Source organism: Eschscholzia californica, unplaced genomic scaffold, assembly GCF_041429995.1.
Source record: "Eschscholzia californica isolate CP2 unplaced genomic scaffold, dmEscCali1.0.p SCAF_4, whole genome shotgun sequence".
NCBI classification, from domain to species: domain Eukaryota; kingdom Viridiplantae; phylum Streptophyta; class Magnoliopsida; order Ranunculales; family Papaveraceae; genus Eschscholzia; species Eschscholzia californica.
Genome location: NW_028238461.1, coordinates 25,598,054 through 25,620,561, shown reverse-complemented (window position 1 = coordinate 25,620,561; position 22,508 = coordinate 25,598,054). Strand labels below are relative to the sequence as shown.

Below are 22,508 nucleotides of genomic sequence, written 5' to 3'. Positions count from 1 at the left end.
ACCCGCTCGCTAAGTCTAATGATAGCGATATAGGCTACCTGAAGCACCAAAGTCCGGACCAGAGGTACCTATGGGTACCCCAATCCAACCCAATTCCCACCCAAACCCCTACTTATAATAAAATCCCTAATATCATACCTTTTTTTTTTTTTGAATTGTTCATCGTGTCTCGAACCCTTGACCTGTAGAATGGAAGACTATACCTCTTATGACTTAACAAAGGGTTGTTTACAGCTAAAATCATAACTTTATTAATGTCATTTCCTTCTCTGTTTATATCTCTTTTTGCCTTCATGAAAGTCTCCACAATGAATTTACCATCTCAAATTTGATTGACGATTAACATATCGAGTAATGCTTGCCAGAGTCGCCGTTTATCTAGATTTTTTTAATCTACTTTTTGGCGAAAAATTGTCAGTATTCAGTGTCGTTTGTGTTTTGTAGATCTGAATATGAAATCTAAAATGATTGTAAATATTTTAGTTGTTTTGCGTGCTTTTATCTAAAGATATTGAAACAAGCCTACATTTCCAATTGATCAGGTAAGTAAACTCATGCAAGTACTCAAATTGATGAGAGAAGTAAATACTTTTTTATTTAAATTCTTGTCTAAATCTTTTTTTTAAAGTTTCTTTTCTTTACTTATTTAAAACCCCCCACCCTCTCGAGAATTAGACCAAATATAATTTTTCAAATTTTGAAAATAAAATTTTGAAGTCGAAAATAGAATTGAAATCACGGAGGAACCCGTATTCAAATTGAAAATCAGGGTTTCCCAAAAATTAGATAGGAGTCCCTCGTTCGAGAGTCCCAGGGGGTTTGCTCTCATGCGGATAAATTGTGCATGAAATTACATCTCTTTGATGAAATTGCATAACTTGTGCTTCTTACGTAGAAAGATTCAATATTCACTTTTATCGTCATCAATTCGTCCATCCAATTCCAACTGTAAACTTCGGGTAAAGAACTATTGGTGTGACTAATTGATTTTATAGTTGTTGAAAATCTCCTAATTTCTTCATGAATTTTTTTTACATTGATCTCATCCTTTAGACCTCTTTGCCAAATTAGCCCTCATTAATTCTTTGAAATCTTCATGCGTAAAAAATCTCTCATTCTTCATGAGTTTGATTTGAGGGCAAAATGTGTTAAGAGATGGTAATTAGATATGGACATTACAATTTACAAGCACTCACACATATACTTCATACACATTTTGATACTTAGAGTAGAGTAGAGAGTAGAGAGTAGAGAGTAGAGAGTAGAGAGTAGAGAGTAGAGAGTAGAGAGTAGAGAGTAGAGAGTAGAGAGTTAGAGAGTAGAGAGTAGAGAGAGTAGAGAGAGGAGAGAGGAGAGAGAGAGAGGAGAGAGAGGAGAGAGAGAGAGAGGAGAGAGAGAGAAGAGAGAGAGAGAGAGAGAGAGAGAGAGAGAGAGAGAGAGAGAGAGAGAGAGAGAGAGAGAGAGAGAGAGAGAGAGAGAGAGAGAGAGAGAGAGAGAGAGAGAGAGAAGAGAGAGAGAGAGAGAGAGAGAGAGAGAGAGAGAAGAGAGAGAGAGAGAGAGATGCGGAGAGAGAGAGAGAGAGAGAGAGAGAGAGATGAGAGAGAGAGAGAGAGAGAGAGAGAGAGAGGATCCTTATGATACTTAGGGGGTCTTGAAGGAAGCATCAATTGTAGATTCTTAGAGTGATCACCTCTTCAACTAGGGTTCTCCCTGTTTTTGGTTTTCTCCATCTGTGCAGTTTTGTTGATGCATATTTTGATCAACAAGTACTATTTGTTGCAAATCAATCGAGTTTAGATCGATTTTTCCAATTGAACTCATCCAATTACATGTTCATCACCATTGGTTGATGTTGAAGTATTTCCACTCGTATAATGATCTAACTTCTCACCACCTTTAGCCTTCTTTATGTTTTTGTATATTATGTACAGTAACATCTGAACCACTCCAAACAAGAATCCTGGTACGTTTGGTACCTAACATTAAGCAATTAATACAATTAATTTCAGGAATATGGTTATGATCCATATAAACTCATACTAGTAAATCCTTTGATTGTTTTAAGTATATTAAAATTGTGGGTTAATTGACAAACAACCCATGTTCAATTGGTTGAGCATCTACCCAAAAATAACAACCGTGATACACATCCCGACACGTCACCCCGCCGGGTTTTCGGCCGGGTTTCGTGCCGGGATGAGGATCATTTTCCAAAAAAAAAACCTGACCATGGGCCGAGCAGCCGAGACCTGAGGACCAAGATGAGTCTAAGATACTTGAAGATCTACAAGTTAGTGTTTCATGTATTTAGGATATCTTGTAATTGACTTCTAGTATTAATAGAAAACATAATCTAATTTCATAGAATAGTTAAAAGTCATTGAAACTAGAAAAATATAAATTTGAGTCAGTTGTAAGAAGTAATCATCAAGTTGCAGATCGGTAACTAAGACAAAGTAGTCTATGGTGAGTTTATACTAATAGAGTTATTGCTAGTCTTTTGAGAATCCCTCTTTTATTACTTTGTTTAATGCGGTGGCTACAACCCCGTCTGAATCCTGACTGGAGTATGTGATCGGACAAGATTTAGAGAGAGAACGAGTTTATCTTTCCACACTAAATCATGTCTGGATTACCCGGGTGGGATTATGGTGGGGCAAACAACCATTTTTCATAAAGTAAAGAAAAACAATGCTTTCTAAATAATATAAAAAAACAATCATCTTTTTTTTAGTAAAGAGTTGTCAATTCAATCACACAGCTCCACTTAAACCAATTTGGCATGTAATTGGAAGGTACTACTTACAGCAATGTATAGGTCATTCAGTAGGAGGCCATAGGAGCACCATAGAATTGCACTCAAAGTGAGGAAGAATGACAAGTAGAAGGGCATGAATTCTACACTCTTTGTTCTTATTACCAGTCTCTGCAAGCAAGATAATAATTCTTTATAATTAAACAACTAATTCTTTGTAATTAAACAACTTTTCGATGATTAAGAAGTTAATAGAAATGATTAACAATAGAAAGTATTGATTTAGTTTCTCACTATAATGCTTAAAGGTGCAGCGAAAACACAGGCGGAGATACCAACACAAACCCATCCAACAATCTTGGTTCGGGTTGAACCTTTGCTAACAACATGCTGAGAAGAAAGATCGATCCGAATAATCCAAAATTCAATGACACTAGTAACTTTACTGTCAGGATCTACATCCAATAAAAAAAGGAGAAACATTAGTGTTGATCATATTATAAAGAATTGTTATTCTAAAATAATTTTAGATAAGTAAACGAAATTATTCAGAAAAAAAAAATGTATTTGGCGAGGGACAAAAATTCATAAGGGCAATGCTTCTTGCTTCTCCTCGACTTCTATTAATATTTGTCTCTTATCATCCGAAGTAAACAAAAATAAATTTTTCTAATAAAGGTCATCTTTGTTTTCTGTAGAGATATGAGTCTAGTGAATTGTATTTATGTGTATTTTACTTGCATAACTTTAGTCCTTGTAACCGAATATTGGATCTTTTATTTATAAAAGCTTTATTTCAAAAAAAAAGTTGTAGTTCTCCCATGTTAGATCTCAAAATAAGCTTTATTCTCTAATTTGGACTTGTTTTTTTTTTACTGAAAAAACACGTATCGGATATACATACTTGCTCTAACACGTAACTACATCAAAAATGAAAATAGAAGTACACAAAACAACTAAAACTATACGCCTGATTTGTTTTCGTCCTAGTACCTACTTAAGAGCTCCTTTATAGAACTCTTCTAGCAATAGAGTTATGTGATGCGAGCTCCTTGATAATTTTAGTTTACTACTTAACAAATTTTTATTATTATTATTTTTATCTTTTTATAGTTCTCTTAAGAAAGGGGAAGATTAATTATAAGTCTTATTATATGAAAAAGTTCTGGAGTACCCTTGCTTCCTTGGACGCGTAAACAATGAAAACAGTGAGATATAAAGTCTCAATGAGACATCCAAATGAGTTGATGGTAATTAGAAGGAATGCATCCGATTTGAGAAGGGCGTAGTATATCCAAAGCATCGAACTGAATAGGGCAACCACATATGGAATTGATTGAAATCCTCCGGTCGATTTCTTCTTGTATACTCGATAAAATGTTGGCCTGCAATTCCAGAAACAAAAAAACATATAATGAAAAAATGATTGTATCGATGACCAATCAATATATGGATGTCCATATCGATAAAAAAATTGATAAATGTATAATTTTCAGACTCGATACTGACAAAACATATTGTTCGTCGGTAGATTTATTTACTGGGAGGAGGACTGTTGAGTTGTCTACTTAGGTCAACAATCGAACAAATTACTGTGTGACGGAAGCCTTTTGTTTGATGTCATTTTCTATCAAAGTTTAAAGATGCAGACGTTAAGAAATTTAGGATACTTACATGGGTGCAAGGTACACCATGACAGATACTGCATTTCCTGCATGCCAAGAATACAACAGAACCGTATGAAAGAACATTTCGATAAAATATAATCTACTTCAAGTTAAATTATGACGTACGCCTAGCTCGAATGATAAGCTTAAAACTGATAATATCGCTAAATAAAGTAGTATCCATATTTGGGTTAAATCCAAACGAACGAGTTTACAATCTTAAGGTGTTGAAACAATAGCAATAGACGATAAAACTTAAGATGGTGACTACCAACCTCTCTTTGTATTTAAATATATGTCCATGTTTACAAATAATCTTTACTTCTTTGTAAACGAAAAACTGGGCGCCCAATAAATTTTTTTTTGTTCGAGAGAAAAGGTTTGAATAAACCAATCCATGCCAATCTCGTTGATAACATAGACGTTTTTTTCTTTTTCTTTGTCAACAACCTTTGGTCAGAGCGGTTAACAAGTTAATTTCCAGCCACTAGGTCAGAGGTTCGAGACACAGAGACATACTCCTTAAAGTATGTTGACTTCTAAAAAAATAGAGAAAAAAGAACATAGACATGTTTTTGTCTATTAAACTTTCACTCAAAGTTTGAGTATCTTGATAACTTCATATACCATCTCTCTGAATATATATTTTTATTAACTATCTTTTTTAATAATAATAATAATAATGATGTAAAATAAAATGTTACAAATTGTAGGTTATTTTCAGAGTTTTTCTAGGCCTTAAATAAAATTGCTTTTATATATTGTATTTGATTCGTTTAGTACGCTATATGAGAAGTGTTGTTATATCTTGAAAGCTAAGATGTTGCGTTTGGCGATCTTTTTTTTAATATCGTGTTTATTAAAATAATACAGTTATATTATTATATTACTAAAAAAATTTTATAAGATAACACAAAATTAACTTTCTATATACACATATAAAAATCAAAATTTGAGAGATTTGAATTTTGTTTGTAATGGTGAGGATGATTTTAATATTAATGGTGTGAGTAGAGTTGTGGCAATTGCGGTAGTGATTAATGCTGGTTAAGTTGTGGTGGAGGAATGAACGGGGATGTTGGTGGCGGTATAGTGTGGTTGATGAAGTTACAATAATGGGGTTGGAATGTTGTTGGTTGAATTGGTATAGTGTGGTGGTGAAGTGGTTGATGATTGGTGGTGATGGTAGTGAAGTGGTTATGGTGGTGGTGGAGCTGCGACGGAGTTGGAGTTACGGCAGAAGTGGTGGTGGAGTTGCGGCAGAAGTGGTGAACTAGTTGTGATGAAAGTGGTGAAGTAATTGTGATGGTGGTGAACGTTTATCAATAGTGAGAGGGAAATATATTTGTTTTTATTACGACCCAGTTTTTTGGAAAAACAATTATATAAAAACTACAAAGTTGTAACCTTTTCAGAGAAAATGAGTTTTTAAGCTGTAATTTTTTCAACCAAACGCCTTAATTTTTAAATGAACACTTAAAATAAGCTAACGTAGAGGCACATGCCTCAAATTTCTAAGTAATTTGAGCCCTTCCTTTTGGTTGGCAAAAGAAGGAAGAAATTATACCTAAAATGCCAACAGGAAAAGCCCATGGATGATGAGGATGAGCAGGGGCAATTGTCATCTGAACTTCAACTATAACAAGTTAATTGATTACACACATAAAAAAATAAAAATAGTTTTCAAATGAGAAATTAATTAAAATAAGGTGCAAATTTCCATCTCAAACCTTATAGCTAGTTTGCTACTAAAAGATCGATTCCTTAAGTGTTTCAATTGTATTTCAAACTAGTTGATGGGTCGATCCCTTATATAGATTATAGAAAGAGGAATTAGAGATAGAGAGATAGATGGATATAATTTTGGACTTGCATGCGCACTCAAAATTCATTATTGGTGTAATCTAACACTAACAAATTAATATGGACAAGATAAACCTATCTGTTCTTCTTCTTTTTATTTGTCTTCTTTTCCAATTAAAAAAAAAAATCTTAGAAAGAAACATATCTAACAATTCTTTATTGTTACAATAATTTCACATTAGTTGTGGAAGAGATTTATAGTTGTAAATTAAGCCTCAATATAAGATTTGTTTTTTTTTTCTTCATATATTTATTTTTGTTTATCTTGAATACCTTAAAGAGTGAATATGTGGAGTATTACCTATTTACCCGTCTTTCTAACTTCACTTTAGAATAATCAAAGCAAAAAGAATCTGCTCTAAGTAAAATGGAAGCTGGATCATGTGTGTCCAAGGTAATGAGTTGGGATGGTCTTATACCCATTTTTTTTCATCAATTATGTAAACAATTTTTGAAAAATGACGCCGAGATTCACGCCGGAGATGGGCCAAGCATAGTATCTCTGTTGAACAATTTTTCTCTTCTTATTAACTTGTTGCGGTTACAATAATGTTTGCCCCGTAAGGTTATTGTTATGGCAAAAGGAGTTTGTTACGACTGCAATCAAGTAATCCAAGAAAAGCAATAGGAAGTAAAGTACAATCATACAAAACACAAGAGATTTACGTGGTTCGGTTGGTGACACCTACACCACGGCGACAACAGCGCGATGATTTCCACTATGATAAGCAAACAAGTTACAGAAGAGATTCGTGAGAATTCGATACAAATATCTCCTAGGGTGTTAGTTTATATAGCCACTAAAAGCCTAATCCCACCGCCTCTCCTAGGGTGTTAGTGTTAGTTTATATAACCGACATAAGCTCTGCTCCGCATTCCAGCTCTATCTAGGAGTCCTGCTCTGCCTCAGAGCCCTCCTTCGCGTACCAACCCTGTCTTAATAATCAGCTCTGCTAGCTGGTTGGCGGGTTGTAAGCCGGGTTAGATATCAATCCATATTCAAGACACTTTCGACAGTTATGGTAAATTATCCATGTGAGAACTGATTCGATTGTTAGCACATTATCCAAAATTGTTCATGTATTTTCTAGTCCGATAAGAATTTCCTAATTTAATGATTTGGGTTTGCAGATATTATAAGTGCATTTAGTGTATTATCGTGCACGTAGTACCACCAATTCATTTTCCCTTCTTTATTATAGACATTGCGCGCCATTATTTTATCTTTGTTGTTTGCTCTTTGATATTGTAAATGGGGTTGTGAATAGCTACCAGTAGACGATAGAAAGCGTCTATGGTCAAAAGATCGATGGGCAAAGGCTGACGAGTCGGATCGACATACAATCGAAATTCTCTGGTCGAATCTGGTATTTGCAGGCATCGACGACGTCAGCAAAGGGATCTGTCAATGAAGAAATATAAGAGAGATCGTGAAGCTCTATGAAACTGGGGTGGTGCTGACCAAAACAACTGCGACGGTTAAAATAACGACTGTAAATAGGGAATAAGCAAAACAACTAGACTTAAGGAAGATGCCGCCGCCGTTAAAGTTTGATTTGGGTCGTGGAGGGATCGAGACTCGGCTGTACGAGGTGGTTCTAATGTTGTAAGCTTGTAAGAAGTATAATGCATTTAGCAGAGAGGCATTAGTGGTGATCACATGTTCTCAACGGTTCCTCGTCAAGGTGAAGATAAGAGTAATCCAAATATCCAAGGATAAAATGTGACTGCGCAATCACCTGGAGGAAAACTTAAGTTGCAGTATATTTCGAGATAGAAGAATGTTAGTTTGGAATCGATTGATTGTTCCTTCCCTTTCATTGTTGAGTTGTTCCTATTATATAGGGATTAAGAGTTTTTAACGGCACAAAGCCGATCACAGAGGCGTTACAATGGAATGTTCGTGCAAGAATCACGGGTTTTAAATACCTCAATCATATTAATGATTGGTATCATTAGGGACTAAGGTAAGACTATTAAGGGATACGTGGAAAGTCGAGGAAGTCTGACCGTCAGTCGTCCTTTAGATCGGCTACGAAATGGTCGAATTCGCGAAGCTGGGTGTGCTCGGATGGATCTGAATATAAGATTGCGGTATGAAACTTGGTGATTTGCATATGCCAGCCTTTCGACGGGCGTTATATGTAGGGGGATCTCTACGTTGTTGGATCAAGGTTGGTTAGATCTTTAACCATTGTTGCACTGAACGTGTGAGCTACATGGGGGGGGGGGGGGGCATTGGATAACTCAGTGCATAAGTAGGCTTTATGCTTGTGAGATTTGGAGGTCGGTTGACCTCGTGCTTAGGAGGTCAGACAGATTTTCCTGATTCCACAAAGTTTACATGCTAGGCGGTCGTGGTTGTCAGTGTGCTTAGCCAAGTGTGTCAGACCTACCGTTCTAGGCGTTACGACTCGTAGTTGGCTCAGATAAAATATTATCTTATAAATTATGTCCTCCTCTATCTAAGTTGAGATAACTCTAAGACTCAAGAGCAGTTATGTAGATCGCTGGTCTTGAAGTGATACAGTTGTGGGATTGTGAGCGTGATCAATATCTGCAAGCGGTATTGCTGTGTTACAAGGTGTAGCTTGACATTCGAGTGATGTCTGAAAGTTATATTCAAGATATCTTCCTGGTAATCAGTTATCACTGGTAAATCTTCTTTTTTCCTCTAGTGGATCTCAGATAAAAGAAGAGCGTGAAAAAAAGGAGAGATATTCCGACGCCCAAGTCAGTGGCATATTTTTGTAGTATTAAAAAATAATTCAATGCCCAAGAGTGAGGAAGATTACCTTAATTCGATATATTTTTGGGGAAAACTTTATATGCTTACGTAAGTTTGGACAGTTGTGGCGATGCACGACCGAGATGATGCAGTGGTACATCATCAACTTCGATGATGACTACGTCTGTTTGGTCATTTAGAAGATAGTATTTGTTTAGTACATATCTGAAGGAGATGTCCTTCGACCAAAGATGCAATGCGAGCAATTTGTCAGATAGGACAATTGATGAAGAAGATCATCAAGTCCGGTTGATTTAGGGGCGGTAGTGTTTAGCTAGAAACAACTACGATCGTCGAATTACGAAGTAATTCGCGGCTAACTTCGACCGGATCCTCGATCGGGTTACACATAAGAATGTCTATTTGATTGGATGATATAACTAGTGGGATGAGACATATAATCATGGGAGATTCCCATAAACATGTCTCATAGGCTGAAAAGAATTTTAGGAAAAGATAGCACAAAAGGCCCGAAAAAAGGGATTTTGGGACGGGGCTTAAAAGTGATGTTTTAGGGCCCGGATTAGGGCCGGCCTTGGCTGGCCGGTTCTCCTAATGGGGCCGTAGAAATCTGCCCAATTGGGAATGGGTTGGGTGGCTGCATCTAAAGGAATAGAGAAAATATAAACTAATTTCTATTTTCGACTATTTTCTTAATCTTATTCAAAAGGGACTTTTTAGGAATCTAATTAGCTTTGGACTCTAATTTAGAACTCTATATAAGGTCTCTTCGAGACTTGAATAAGGTGTGAAAATTCCCATTAAGCTTTCTTACTCTACCACATCAAGTAGAGAAGAGAAAGAGAGCTAATTCCCAAGCAATCTAACTAGTTAACAAAGAAGAAGGTGTTCTTCATATCAAACCACCATTGGAGTTCTAGATAGCTACAAGGTGGAAGATCAAGTAGATTATTCAGTGTCTTGAGTAGAGGAGCAACACGTGGAGCTCTTGGTCTTCGCATTCGATTGGAAAGGTTCAAGGGAAAACTAGCGATTAAGGTAATCCTAAACTCTTAGTTAATTATTAGCTTATGCATGATGAACTTGGGACCATACTAGTGTTAGACATGAGATGTCTGAGGTTCCGCTTAGAACACTAGGTGACACCACAGCCCAACAGTGGCGTCAGAGCCTCTTCCAAATAGCTAATTTTTGCTAAGTTTCAGACTAATCCATGATTGGTTCGATGGATAGCTATGTCTAAAAGTGTTTTAGACTTCAATTTGATGATTTAGAATGTGATTCAAAAATTTTCAAATTGATTTTCAAAGTTGATGATTGAAAAGAGTTTCAAAAGATTCGATTTTGATTGATTTCGGTATTGAAAAGTGTTTTCAAAAGATTGTTCTTCATTGAATTTTAGAAATTGTTGAAAACAAGGTTTTGGGAAGTTTCTAAATACATGGGGACAACAACTTTAAAGCAAAAGAAAAAAAAATATTGGAAGTTGCATGGAGGAGCAACTTTAAAAAAAAAAAAATACGCGGTTCGTGGTCGCATCTGGGACGCGACCAGTTCAATCGAGACCGTCTTAGACTTGATCAGAGACAGTAAACACGCGTCCAGAGCAACTGACAAACGCGTCTAGGACGCGTCTCGGTGCTCTAGGTAACCCGGGTGTGTCTTGGACTCGGTCCGAGACACCAGGTAGCTTCCACCAGACGCATAAGGATGCGTATGGGTGCTTTAGTCATCTCGGCCTAGGACCGAGATGGCCTAGAGGCTTCGGCCATAGATGCGTCTGGGACGGCCTAGGCCCGAGACGTCCTGGAAGGCCCGACCTTATGTCAGACGCGTCTGGGGCTAGGCTAACGTCTTGGCCCTAGGGCCAGGACGCGTCATATGCCTTGATCGAGACCGAGATGCGTCTAGACGCATCTGGTCTCGACCAGAACGGGCTGGGCATGACCCAATGCACTCGGCCTTGAGCCGAACCAAACATGGGCGGACCTAAGCACCACCCGAGTCTCTTTTGGGCCAGACCACCATATTGGGTCTTGACCTCTGGGTCTTGGGCCTTGACCCATGGTTGTCCCGGGCAATTCCGAATTTGACTTAGGTCCACGGGACGAAGTTTTACGGGTCTTGACCCGAATTGGAGTTTTTCCGACGAAAGTCTGAACCTTTCTCCCGGTCCACCCAAATATTACCGAAATTGTTTTGGGCCACCCGAAGGCCCGAAACGGGTTTTTCTTAAAATTGATGTGGGAAATCATTAAGAGTCAAACCATATTTTTCCGAAATTGACCCAGGCTCTTTAAAAGCCCAAACGGAGTTTTTCTTGATATTTACTTTAGAAATCATAAAAGATAAAACCGGAACGCACAATTAGTCGAATTCTTCGAATTTAGACCTAAGGTCCGTAATGTGACATATAGATGTCGACAGAAGTATCTCCCGGATTATCATGCATATATAATTGTTAGCCTTGATTATGATATGAATGCATGTGATATGAATGCAGGATCTAGTATGGCCATAGAGAATTTCGCTTTCATTCTTGTTTTAAGGACGGATGGGTGCAATTTGTAATAATTTTAATTTCAAGTTTATACGATCTGCGTATCATTTGAGTCTTGTAATTAACGTTTGGGGTCTATGAGTAAATTGAAGAAACTCAAGGATGGAGATCCTAATTCGAGTGGGAGAAATCAATGGAGGTTCAAAGATGGTGATCTTGGCGAACCAAAAGCCGAAAAAAGAAGAAATCCTAAGAAGATTAGATCTTTTAGGACTAGGGGCCAAACTAGGATCCTTATGTGCTTGATTTACTCTCTCGCGCGCATTTACTCATTTATTTACGCTTTATGTTGTGGATGTTAGTTAAGCTAAATAGTTCACTATAACGCATACCAGACATAGCGTAAAATGTCCCTAAAAGTAATTTTGAGAAAATGCTTACCCAGACTAAGACACCCTTTGCGCCCTTGATTGTGGATGGTGAGTCGGTCTTCGCAGAGTGCCATTCTCTATCTTGGGACAATGCGGGTAGACTCAAAGAAGGGGTCTACACGTCAAAATGGTTTTTCTCAACGAGATCAACAAAAGAGTTTTAGATACTCGAGGACAAAAGATAGATTAGCCATTCATATATGCAATCTATCAACCAAGAGTCATAAGTGTAAGATCAGTGAAGTAGTTCGCTCACCTAGGCAGACGGAGTTGAGGGCAGGGCCCTGGTCCGCTTGACTCTGTATTACTAGGATCGTGGAATCACGTTATTCAATTATGGACGATTTTATTGAATAATGTGGGAAGTTGAACCTTCCCAAAACGACAACGAGTTTTAAAACTTTGCAATTCTTTCATGTAGTTTAAGATGTCGCAAGATGACTAGTTCAACCTTGAATCATTGGTAAGGGAAGAGCTGAATAAATCTATCCATGAAGGAAGGAATCGAGAGATACTTCATATATTGGATGACGAATTTAAAAACGAGCTAGATGTCTAAGACTATCCAATTTCAGAATTGGATGCTATTTCGACTGCTAAAGATGAAGAACATCAAAAGGATGATCAAAAGAGGGAATCAATAAATTTCTGGATGCAGACAGCCATGGAGGTAACTCTTCATGAGAAACCCTCTAACATAGAAGTCCAAACCATGTGTGGACGAGCTAAGGATTTATCCCCGAAGACGTCGAGAATAGAACGGTTTGAAACCACCGGGAAATTATTGGATCTGCGCCTTGAGGAAGGAAAACTAATAGGCCCTCATGTTTCGCGAATGATTGGACTCTTTGCAAAACTAGAAAGGTTGGGGTCTCCACTTAGCCTAAGTGAGACTAATGACATCATCCTTCATTCACTTCATAAAGGGTTCAATCTATTCCGGATGTACTACGGTATGAATGGATGGATCAAGTCGTTAGAGGAGCTTCATGCAATTAATGCTTCAGGCACCCGAGGTATTTATGGCAAAAGTGGAGCCAAAGAATGAATTTCTTGTGGGTCAAAAGAACAAAAGGAAGAAGACAAAACGTTCGAAGGAAAAGGCAAGGATGCTAAATGGAAGAACAAAGTTTCCCTTTCTGATGTTAGATATTTCTATTGCGATGGCAAGGGTCATTGGAAAAGAAACTGCCTTAAGTTCTTGGAGGACACGAAGAATGGGATAGTAGCTTCCACTTCAGGTATTGGGAATTAATTTATCAAATACTAAAAATTTCCCAACTTGGTATGAAATACCTAATGCCCTATTATTGTGAATGTATAGGAGCAATTGGGAACTAAGTATTTGACTAAAGGAGAAGAGATCCAAGAGGGAGCAGAAGCCAAGACTGCTAAGGATGCTGAAAGGGATCTGAATCTTCTTTAGGCACTAGTCTAGATTAATTTGTTTTTCTAGTTAGACATCATCTTTGTACTAAGTATTATGGAGAATAAAAAAAAAGAGTTCAGTCATTAATTGAGATGTCTTAAAAGTGCTAAATTAACTAACATATACCAAAAGATTCTATACTTGGTTATACCTGTAAAAGAGACACATAAGGATGTGAATCGTACAACGGGATCATCTCAATGACAAAGGGATAGGAAAGTGTTTCCAAACATAACCAAGAAAGCTTGAAAAACAAAGAATCGAATGGACAAGATAGAAGGTCTTGAGTCAAAAACAGAAGTTGATCGTCGCTTCTAACCTATCCAAGTTGGAGTGCAAAAGGATAAAATTGAAGAGAACAAATCAAACTATGTCCTCCGATAAACACTATGTCTAGACACAACTTCCCACACATAGCCGAAATCTGTCTAAAAACTAAAAGAGCCTTGTAAGATGATTACAAGGCATAAATTAGCAAAAGCTGACGCAATTTCTTTTGGAAGAAATTTGGGCTTCACAACCAATCAAGAGAACAAAGTGTTTGTTGTTCATGATGGTATCCTCCTAATAACTAGTTCCGAAAGGATAATTAGTAAGATAAGTAGGAGAAAGACTCGAATGCTTCTTCGACCAAGAGCAACAAAACTGTTAAAGAAAATAATAGGAGGAAAAGGTCTAAATACCTACCTCATTAAGATGAATGGAGATTCGTCAGAGAACTATCAAGAAGTTGAAAGTTGCTCAAAACATGAATACCTCAAGGAGTTGAGAGTATTCCGAATTGTTGTTCTAAAGCCCTAAAGGTCTTTAAAATTTATCTCCAAAATTAAAAGATTGAAATCTTACTAATAAAACATAAAGGATATAGACCTGCGTAGAGACGGAAACTAACTCGATAATTGGCTAGGAGTCAATATCTTATGGAATCCTTTCTCGTCAAGAATGGAAACTTGATAATTGGACAATGGAGGAAAACCATTGGACGGAAATTAGTTTTTCAAGAAAAAAAAACTGAGAAGGACGGAAGCATTGGTGTTTCCCAAAACTAGACGAAGAAGATTAAGATCGTGGATTCATACCAAGAGACTATGAATGAGATCCTATATCAGTCTATGTTTAAGTCCATAACTAAACATTTGTGCTTAAAACAAGAATGAAAAACAATCTTCTAAGGTCATACTAGTTTCGACATTTACATCCACACATACACAACAATATGACATTCAATATATTATAAAGTACGTAATCTAGTTTTAGATTCATCTCTAAGGGTGGAATCTAGGTTTGCTATGGTCTATATAGTTATTCGAGAGAAAATATTGACATCTATATGCCAAACGACCTTAAGTCTATTTTCGTAAAACTTGGACTAATGGCGCGTCTCAATTTTAACCTTAATGATTTCTCAAATCATCTTTAGGAAAAGTCTTTTGGGCCTTCAGACGGCTCAGGTCAATTTCGATCTCAGTCCGTAATCCTAGTCCAAATTCAAAATGGCCCAGGACAAGGTCCGATAAAGGCCCGAGACACTCTCGGCCTAGACCCACTACTTGGTACGGGGTCGGGCCAAGACATGTTTTGGCCTAGGCCGAGCATGCCTTGACCTAAGGCCAGCATGTTTTACCGTTAGGCTAAGACGCGTCCTAGACGCCTCTGGCCCTAGGACTGAATCCTAGGCCGCCTCGGACATCATGTCCGAGACGCCTTGTGTCTTTCTAGATGCATCTGGCCCATGGCCAGTCCTTGGGCATTTGGGACATCAATTCCGAGAGGTCTTAGAACATTCCAGACGCGTCTAGTTAATGAGGGTTTCTGTGTGCATCTCAAAATCCTAGTCCGAGACAAGCGTGTCTGGCCCGAACTTTTTCAAAAGTTTGTTAATACTTCAATATTCTCTTTTGAAAACTATTTTTAGAAAATGTAATTTTAGAGCTTTAACCTATTGAAACCCTTTCAAAATTTATTTGATTAAGTCTAAATCTTATTCAAACTAAGCTTTAACCTGTTGGGTTTTGGTGTCACCTAGTGTTTAAAGCGGAATCTCAGACCTCTAATACGTCTAATGGTAGTTCCCAGCATCACATGCAAGAACTAAAGATGAACTAGAATCGGGAAGAAAATTACCTTGATCGCTTTCCCACGAACTAAATCCCAATGGGGTTTCTGTCCCATCTGGGACTCCTTAGTGTGGCCGGCCAGGACAACCTTTTTAGTTGGTTGGGCCTGGCCGCCCACTCCATATGGTCGGCCATAACATGGCTGGCTCATCTCCTTTTTGGCCTGACCTTTTTTCGGGCCAGGGTCTTTCTATCTTTGTCCGGACTCATCCCGAACCTTTTGGACTTATGAAACTAGATCTAATCCAACTATTTGCCTAGTTCACCCAAGAGATTTGCACTTCTTATCTTCTCATCAAATCTTATCGTACCTAAATGCCTTCTTTTCTTCTCTGCCTCCTAGTTCTCTTCAATATTAATTGCTCTCTCAAAACTTCCTAAAAAATTCTCCCCCTTCTTCTCTGTTTACTGCCCAAAATTTCCTCCCCTTTTGACCATAAATCGATTGGTATTAATACCCACATAGCTCCCTTCAAACCGGTAAAATCTTTCCCTCTATCTTAACCGTAGTCTTTGTAAACCTCAAAAGCCCCCTGTTGACTACTTTGAATTGCATTACCGGGTGGATTTGAGTTTATCAACTCTAAAGTGATAAGTATACAAAGCCCTTGTGGGACCCATTCTTAAAACAACCAAAACCCACATTATAATTCACCTTTTTGATTTGGTTAAAAGGACGGGTCCCACACATCATTTCCTAACCTTATAATAAAGTGGCCACATTATAATACTCCGCACCAGATTTATACAACAGGTAACATTCACATTGCTACCATACTCTGGATACTTTGGAAAATCAGATGCGACCACTGCTTCCAATACGAAATCACAAATGTGAACACTATCATCAAATTGATCCACACCTTCCCTAACCCCAATAGAAAAATTACAACCACAAAACACAAAGATAGAAATTTCTGGACACCTCCTCCATCATCCTTCTTGAAAATAAATGTTGATGCCTCCTTTATTGATAACATTTCAGTAGTCGGATTAAGCCTAATTATTCACAATGATAAATCTATCTTTATTGCAGCTCAAACTAACACTTGCAGGTGCAGGAATAGTGAGGAAAGCGAAGCTCTAGCAATTCTGTCAGGTCTTATCTGGGCTTTTAATAACGGTTACAATAAAATTATCATAGAAAGTGATAATTTGAACATTATTAACCACCTTCGGAATGATCAGATTGAAATTAGTTGGCAAACAAAGGTGCATATTAGCAAAATCCATCAAATGAAATACAGGTTTGAAGCAATCTCCTTCCAGTATGCAAGCAGGAATTCAAATAGTTTAGCAGATAAACTCGCAAAATGGGCTAGAAAGAAGAATCAGAGCAAAACATGGAAGAATGTCCCCGCCTGTTTAGTTAATTTGTATTGTAAAAATAAGCTACGACAGTGTAATAACGCTTAAGGTTCTATAAATATTCCGTTTCAACAAAAAAAAAAAAAAAAAAAAAAGTGGCCATCACGTGTGCAGTGCCCAACTTGAATTGCCAAATTAATAGTACAGCATCAATATGTGGAATGGTGGATACTTCTCCATTACGTCCATGCAAAATGATCACTCATGCGTAACACCCCCCATCAAATGTCTTTGTTGCACAACAACCTCAAAACTAACTTTAGTTGCACGGAATGAACTATTTTTGGTACCAAAGTATACATCAACTTCCCATTTCTATTGGCTTCTTGACATTTTTGTGTTATTCCTGAAAAACTAATTAAATTGATTAGTTTCATCAAAATTAAAGACTAACGAATGTACATTGATGATAAATAAATGAGTTTTAGCGAACTCATCAAACATCCCCAAACTTACATTTTGCTAGTCCCCGAGCAAAACAGAAAAATGAAACTATATCTAATCCACCACTTTCGTAGGGATCACGATTGCACTTAGCACGTGCAACAAGCCGTTAAACCTCTAGGTTACCCTAGAGGACGAGTTGAGTCTCGTGAGGGTTTGCAGTGAATATACCCACAAAATTCAAAAATATCAAAAATCCAGAAGGGTCTAAATATGACATGGACTAAAAACGTTAAGACGATAGAAATTTTCGAAAGTTAATAGAAATGAAATCCAGGCGGCCAAACCATACAAACGCTAAAAATCCCTTCACTAGTAATCAAGACCTAAAGTGCACGTGACCAGCCAATATGAGTATCATTTCGGTTCTGAAAAGACAAGACCTTGATTACCGTCTCGATACATTTCGCCTCGACTACTGCCTCACGGTCATACACTCAAAAATTAAAGTCACTCAAGAATGGTTCACTCAATGTGTTAGTATGAATATCAAGGAAAACTCAACACATGAAAAAGACGGACTATAATTTTTGTGGACGACTGATCTCAAAGAAGGAAACAACCACTAATATGGAATGGGGAAGCTAACCAACTCTTCTCACCTGATCTACTATCTAACAATGCTTCCTAAAAGTCGATAGACACTAATGAGGATGTGAGTAGAACTCCTGAGAACTCGACGTCTTCAAATCTTCAAGAACTACTTCAGGGAATAAACACTCAAACAAAACTACACAAACACTTTTTTTTCTTTCATCATTTTTTTTTGTTCATTTTTCTTTTTCTTTTTTTTTCTTTTTTTTTTTTTTTTTTTTTTTTTTTTTTTTTTTTTTTTTTTACTGATTCTGGTAATAAAACTCAAAATACATAACATACTTTCTTCACGTTATTCTTTCCTTGGGTAAAATTCTATTCACTTTGCTTCATGCCTCATTCTCAGGGTTCTAAATGATGAAGTTCCTATCTTCCTATAGTTGACACTGTTTTCAAGTTTCTCATACTACAAGAGTAAAGTTTGCTTCCTGATGACATCTCTAGTGGTTGTAAAATTTGAACTCAAGAGATCAACTGAGTTCTAATGAATATTGCGAGGTTGAGTAGCTCTTCATTCTACTCAGAATTAGCTCAGAAGAGATCACTCAAAACAAAAGAAAGGCTCAGAATCTTACATGGGTTAAGTCTCCACTAATGATCAATTAAGTTCTCTCAGAAAAGTCAACTCTTCACCTATCTAACACTCACATGGCTAGTGCACAGACAACTTCAAGACTCAAAATTCGTGGAAAAACCTTTAGCAAAAGCATACAACCAACTAGACTCTATAACTACTAACACGCAAAAACAACTAGACTCACGTTTCTAATCCAAAAATTAAAAATTTTGAACCCTTTTGAATTTTTGATATTAGGACTAGGGAAAGATGTTCTGAAGACTATGCAAAATAACAGGAATAGGGAAAGATGTTACCAGATTCAGAAGTCCTATGCATGGGTTGCCTCCCAGAAAGCGCTAAGTTTAACGTCTTCAGCCAGACGAAACAGATGATTCAACAAACCTTAAGAACAGCTCCATAAACCAATAGGCGAAACATCTGTGGATCTACCCAAGACACGAAGTGTTTAGTGAAGGATAGTCTCACATTTGTGTAAATATGTTGTGGTACCCGTGAGACTATCGTGATCAGGTAAGAATCCCCAAACTTAGACGACAATAAAGTCGTTAAGTTTGGCCATGGACTAGAAAGAGTATAGTCCTGGTAGAAAGGATCTAGGTAGGGAGGAGAAACCAAGTGAGGTATTGCACAATCTGTTAAACATGCTCCCGAGGGATACGACACAAGAGGATCTAGAGGACTATCAAAGATACCCAGAGTTAAACAAGAGGTTTCTAAAACAGGTACACGGAGTTCTTCCAAAGGAATCACTCGGTTACCAGACTCAAACTCTACCAAAGTTGGTTCAGATAAACCCTCTATAATTTGTTTAATGATGATGTCATTAGTGTCCTTAAAGAACTCCAGGTCCTTGACTAAATCAAGCGAGTCATCATTCTCATTTAGTAGATTGAGCAGCCAAGATTCATCATCATCTTTTATGGTGGGTCCATAGTTCAGTGGTAGAGCATTTGACTCATACGATGGAAGTGGTGACTCTAAGGTTGGCAAAGTAATCGGCTCAGATACCAACAAGGAGGTAGAGTCTGACGTGTTATCTATCTCATTTATACTACCCTCCTCATCTAAGCATAAAAGTGTCAATAGAGTTTTTAAAGGATCTCTCAACTGAGTTGTTGGTAATGCATCTTGAACTAATAATTCTACCAAGTTCAACCCACTGAACTCATCTATGTCATCAGGGTGAAGTCCCATATTAAAAATATTCATCTCCACCGTCATATTTCCAAATGACAATCTCAAAAGACCACTTCTACAGTATATGACAACATCTGATGTAGCTAAAAATGGTCGACCCAAAATGACAGGGATTTGACTCTTGGTATCATGAATGGGTTCAGTATCTAAGATGATGAAATCTACAGGAAAGATAAACTCGCCAACTTTTATCAAAACATCCTCTACTATGCCACGTGGTCGTCTTACAGACCGATCTGCCAATTGAAGGACTACAGAAGTGGGTTTTATTTCTCCCAAACTTAATTGTAAGTACACCGAGTAAGGAAGAAGATTGACACTGGCACCTAAATCTAACAGAGCTCGTTCAATCTTATGGTTCCCTATAGTGCAAGGTAATGTAGGGCTTCCTGGATCTTTGTACTTAGGTGGGAGGTTTTGTTGGATAATAGAACTCACTTGTTGAGTCAAAAAGACCTTTTTATGCACATTCATCTTACGCTTTCTAGTACATAGGTCCTTAAGGAACTTAGCGTAAGCTGGGATCTGTTTAATTGCATCTAGTAATGGAATGTTAATATTGACTTGTTTAAATATTTCCATTATCTCGTCGAACTGAGACTTCTTCTTTCGCTCTACTAAACGTTGAGGATATGGAGCTATAGGAATGTAAGGCTCAGTAACTACAGGCGGTTCCTCAGACTCAGGAGCCTTCTCGGGCTCATCACTAGAGACTCTGGTTGGCATAGAAGAGGGTTCATGATCTCTTTCACTATCTTCGGGAACTCCTACCTTATTATCAACTACCCTACCACTTCTAAGGGTGGTTACTGCATTGGCTTGACCCATTTGTTGTTTACCTAAAGTACCTTTTGGGTTTTGCTCCGTTTGACTAGGAAAATCACCTTTTTCTCTCTGGCTTAGGGCTTCTAGCTTGGTTTCCAAACGAGTTATAGACTGGCTGGTCATTTGCATAAACTTAATTTGTGTCTTAGCTAGTTGATTTAGGGTTTCCTTCAAGGAGTCATTTTCTTGAGAAGGGTATTGGGTACTAGGTTGACCATATGGATTCCTGGGAGCATTAAACCCAGGAGGGTTCATCGAACTACTAGGCTGTCCCTGATTTTGACCCTTGGACCAGGAGAAATTGGGATGATTTCTCCAACTTGGATTATATGTGTTAAAATAAGGGTCATACTTTTGATGATTGTCTTGCCTAGAGTTTTGGTAAAGAACATAAGCTTGTTCTTTTTCAGCAGAACTAAGAAATAGGGTACATTTGTTCCCTATATGAGAAGGGTCTCCACAGACGGAGCACGGATAAGAGGTGGATTCATTTCCAACACTCATGACCTGAGTGGGATCCTCCCTGAATGCTTTAGGCTGACCAAGCTCTAGGGCTTCTATTCTTTTAGCCATGGCAGCGAGTGTAAGTTCTGACTTATCAACTCTATAGATGCCACCTTTATTTGGAGTAGGATTTGCCCTAGTAGGAGGTCCTCTAGAAGTTTCCCATTGATGGGATTTCTCAGCTAGATTTTCTAGAAAAGCCATGCAATCATCGGCGGATTTATAAGTAAAACCGCCACCACAGAATGATTCTACCATGGATGTAGTTGGGTAATCTAGTCCGTCATAGAGAATCTGGACTGTCTTATCTTTTCAAAACCATGGTGTGGACACTGTAGTAAGATTTCTTTAAATCTCTCAAGATATTTATAGAGAGATTCTCCTTCTTGCTGCACAAAACTGTTAAGACTTTGCCTTAAAGAGGTAGTTTTGTGTTTCGGGAAGAATTTCAGAAGGAATGCACTGCTCAATTCTTCCCATGTAGTAATGGAATGAGGTTGTAAGGCATACAACCAAGATTTTGCTTTCTTCCTTCAGTGAGAAAGGGAACAACCTAAGTCTCAATATTTCGTCAGGCATATTGGGGAAATTCATAGTCCCACAGATTTCTTCGAAATCCCTAACATGGTAGTAGGGATTTTCGTTCTCAACCCCATGGAAAACAGGGAGCATTTGAATAGTGCTCGGTTTCAACTCGAATTGAGTCGTGCATTGGGGTAACTGTATGCATGACGGTTGACACGTTCTAGTGGGATTCATGTAATCCCTGAGTGTCATAGGCTGATTTCCATCCCTGACTTGGTTTAGATTTTCACCCATAGTGTCACTCAAAGAGAGATTCGCTAAAAGATTACTTAAATGTGCTTCTCTACTGATGAAACGACCTCTCTTATCACGATATCTATCGGGCATACACTAGAGCCCAATGACCAAGGATATTCTCAAAACCTTTTTTTTTTTTTTTTTTTTTTTTTTTTTTTTTTCGAACCAAAGAATCACTACGAAGAACCTATAGGAAAGCAAACACAATCAGGCTGACTCCACCAAGCAACCTAAACAAAATCTAGCAATGAGTGGGTTTGTCAGATTCACCTAAAAAGCTAGACAGCTCCTACTTCGCCACAACACTTGAACTTTGACTGTTATAAAGGTTACTCTATCAGAGTAGTCGGTAAACAATTCTCCAGGAAGACAACCAACGATGAACGTTGTGACAGCCGTCTTCCTTCGGCAAACTTTTCCTCTTCTCGAGGCGGCCTTTTTGACAAGAATTGTTTACAAACTTTCCTCTGAGAATGCCTAGATAAAAGTCAATTTCCCGAGTTGTTTTTGAAGGGTCCAATGAGCTCGATACCTTAGGGGCTGATGTCTAAATAATATTTTAGCTTTTTAAGTGAGGTTTGGGTTCGTGAATGTTGTTACCTATGTGGGCAAGAGAACGGTGATGAAACCCGTTTCTTATCTTGTAACTGGGTTAGTGCCCTT

General features: G+C 37.8%; 1 protein-coding gene and 1 pseudogene across 2 annotated transcripts; both read right to left on the bottom strand.

Moving 5' to 3' along the window:
* Window positions 1-1,596: 1,596 nt before the first annotated feature.
* On the bottom strand, window positions 1,597-6,052 carry LOC147543859 (bidirectional sugar transporter SWEET14-like; annotated as a pseudogene). Its single transcript, XR_015223418.1, has 6 exons — window positions 5,990-6,052; window positions 4,430-4,466; window positions 3,930-4,140; window positions 3,050-3,210; window positions 2,807-2,926; window positions 1,597-1,976 (listed from the first exon to the last, which is right to left on the bottom strand). The product of XR_015223418.1 is annotated as a bidirectional sugar transporter SWEET14-like (transcript).
* Window positions 6,053-16,011: 9,959 nt separating this feature from the next.
* Window positions 16,012-20,774, bottom strand: LOC147543858 (uncharacterized). The gene is made up of 2 exons (XM_086635526.1): window positions 19,745-20,774; window positions 16,012-16,133 (listed from the first exon to the last, which is right to left on the bottom strand). The coding sequence occupies exons 1-2, from the start codon at window positions 20,772-20,774 to the stop codon at window positions 16,012-16,014; spliced, it is 1,152 nt and encodes a 383-aa protein (XP_086491652.1).
* Between the last annotated feature and the right edge of the window lie 1,734 nt (window positions 20,775-22,508).

Excerpts from the sequence above, each read along its gene's own strand:
- LOC147543858 (XM_086635526.1), bottom strand. The coding sequence starts at position 20,774 with ATGAACCCTCCTGGGTTTAATGCTCCCAGGAATCCATATGGTCAACCT. Across the intron at positions 16,134-19,744 it reads TGTCATATACTGTAGAAGTG|AATGGGTCCCACAAGGGCTT; the intron begins GTCTTTTGAGAT and ends GGTTGTTTTAAG.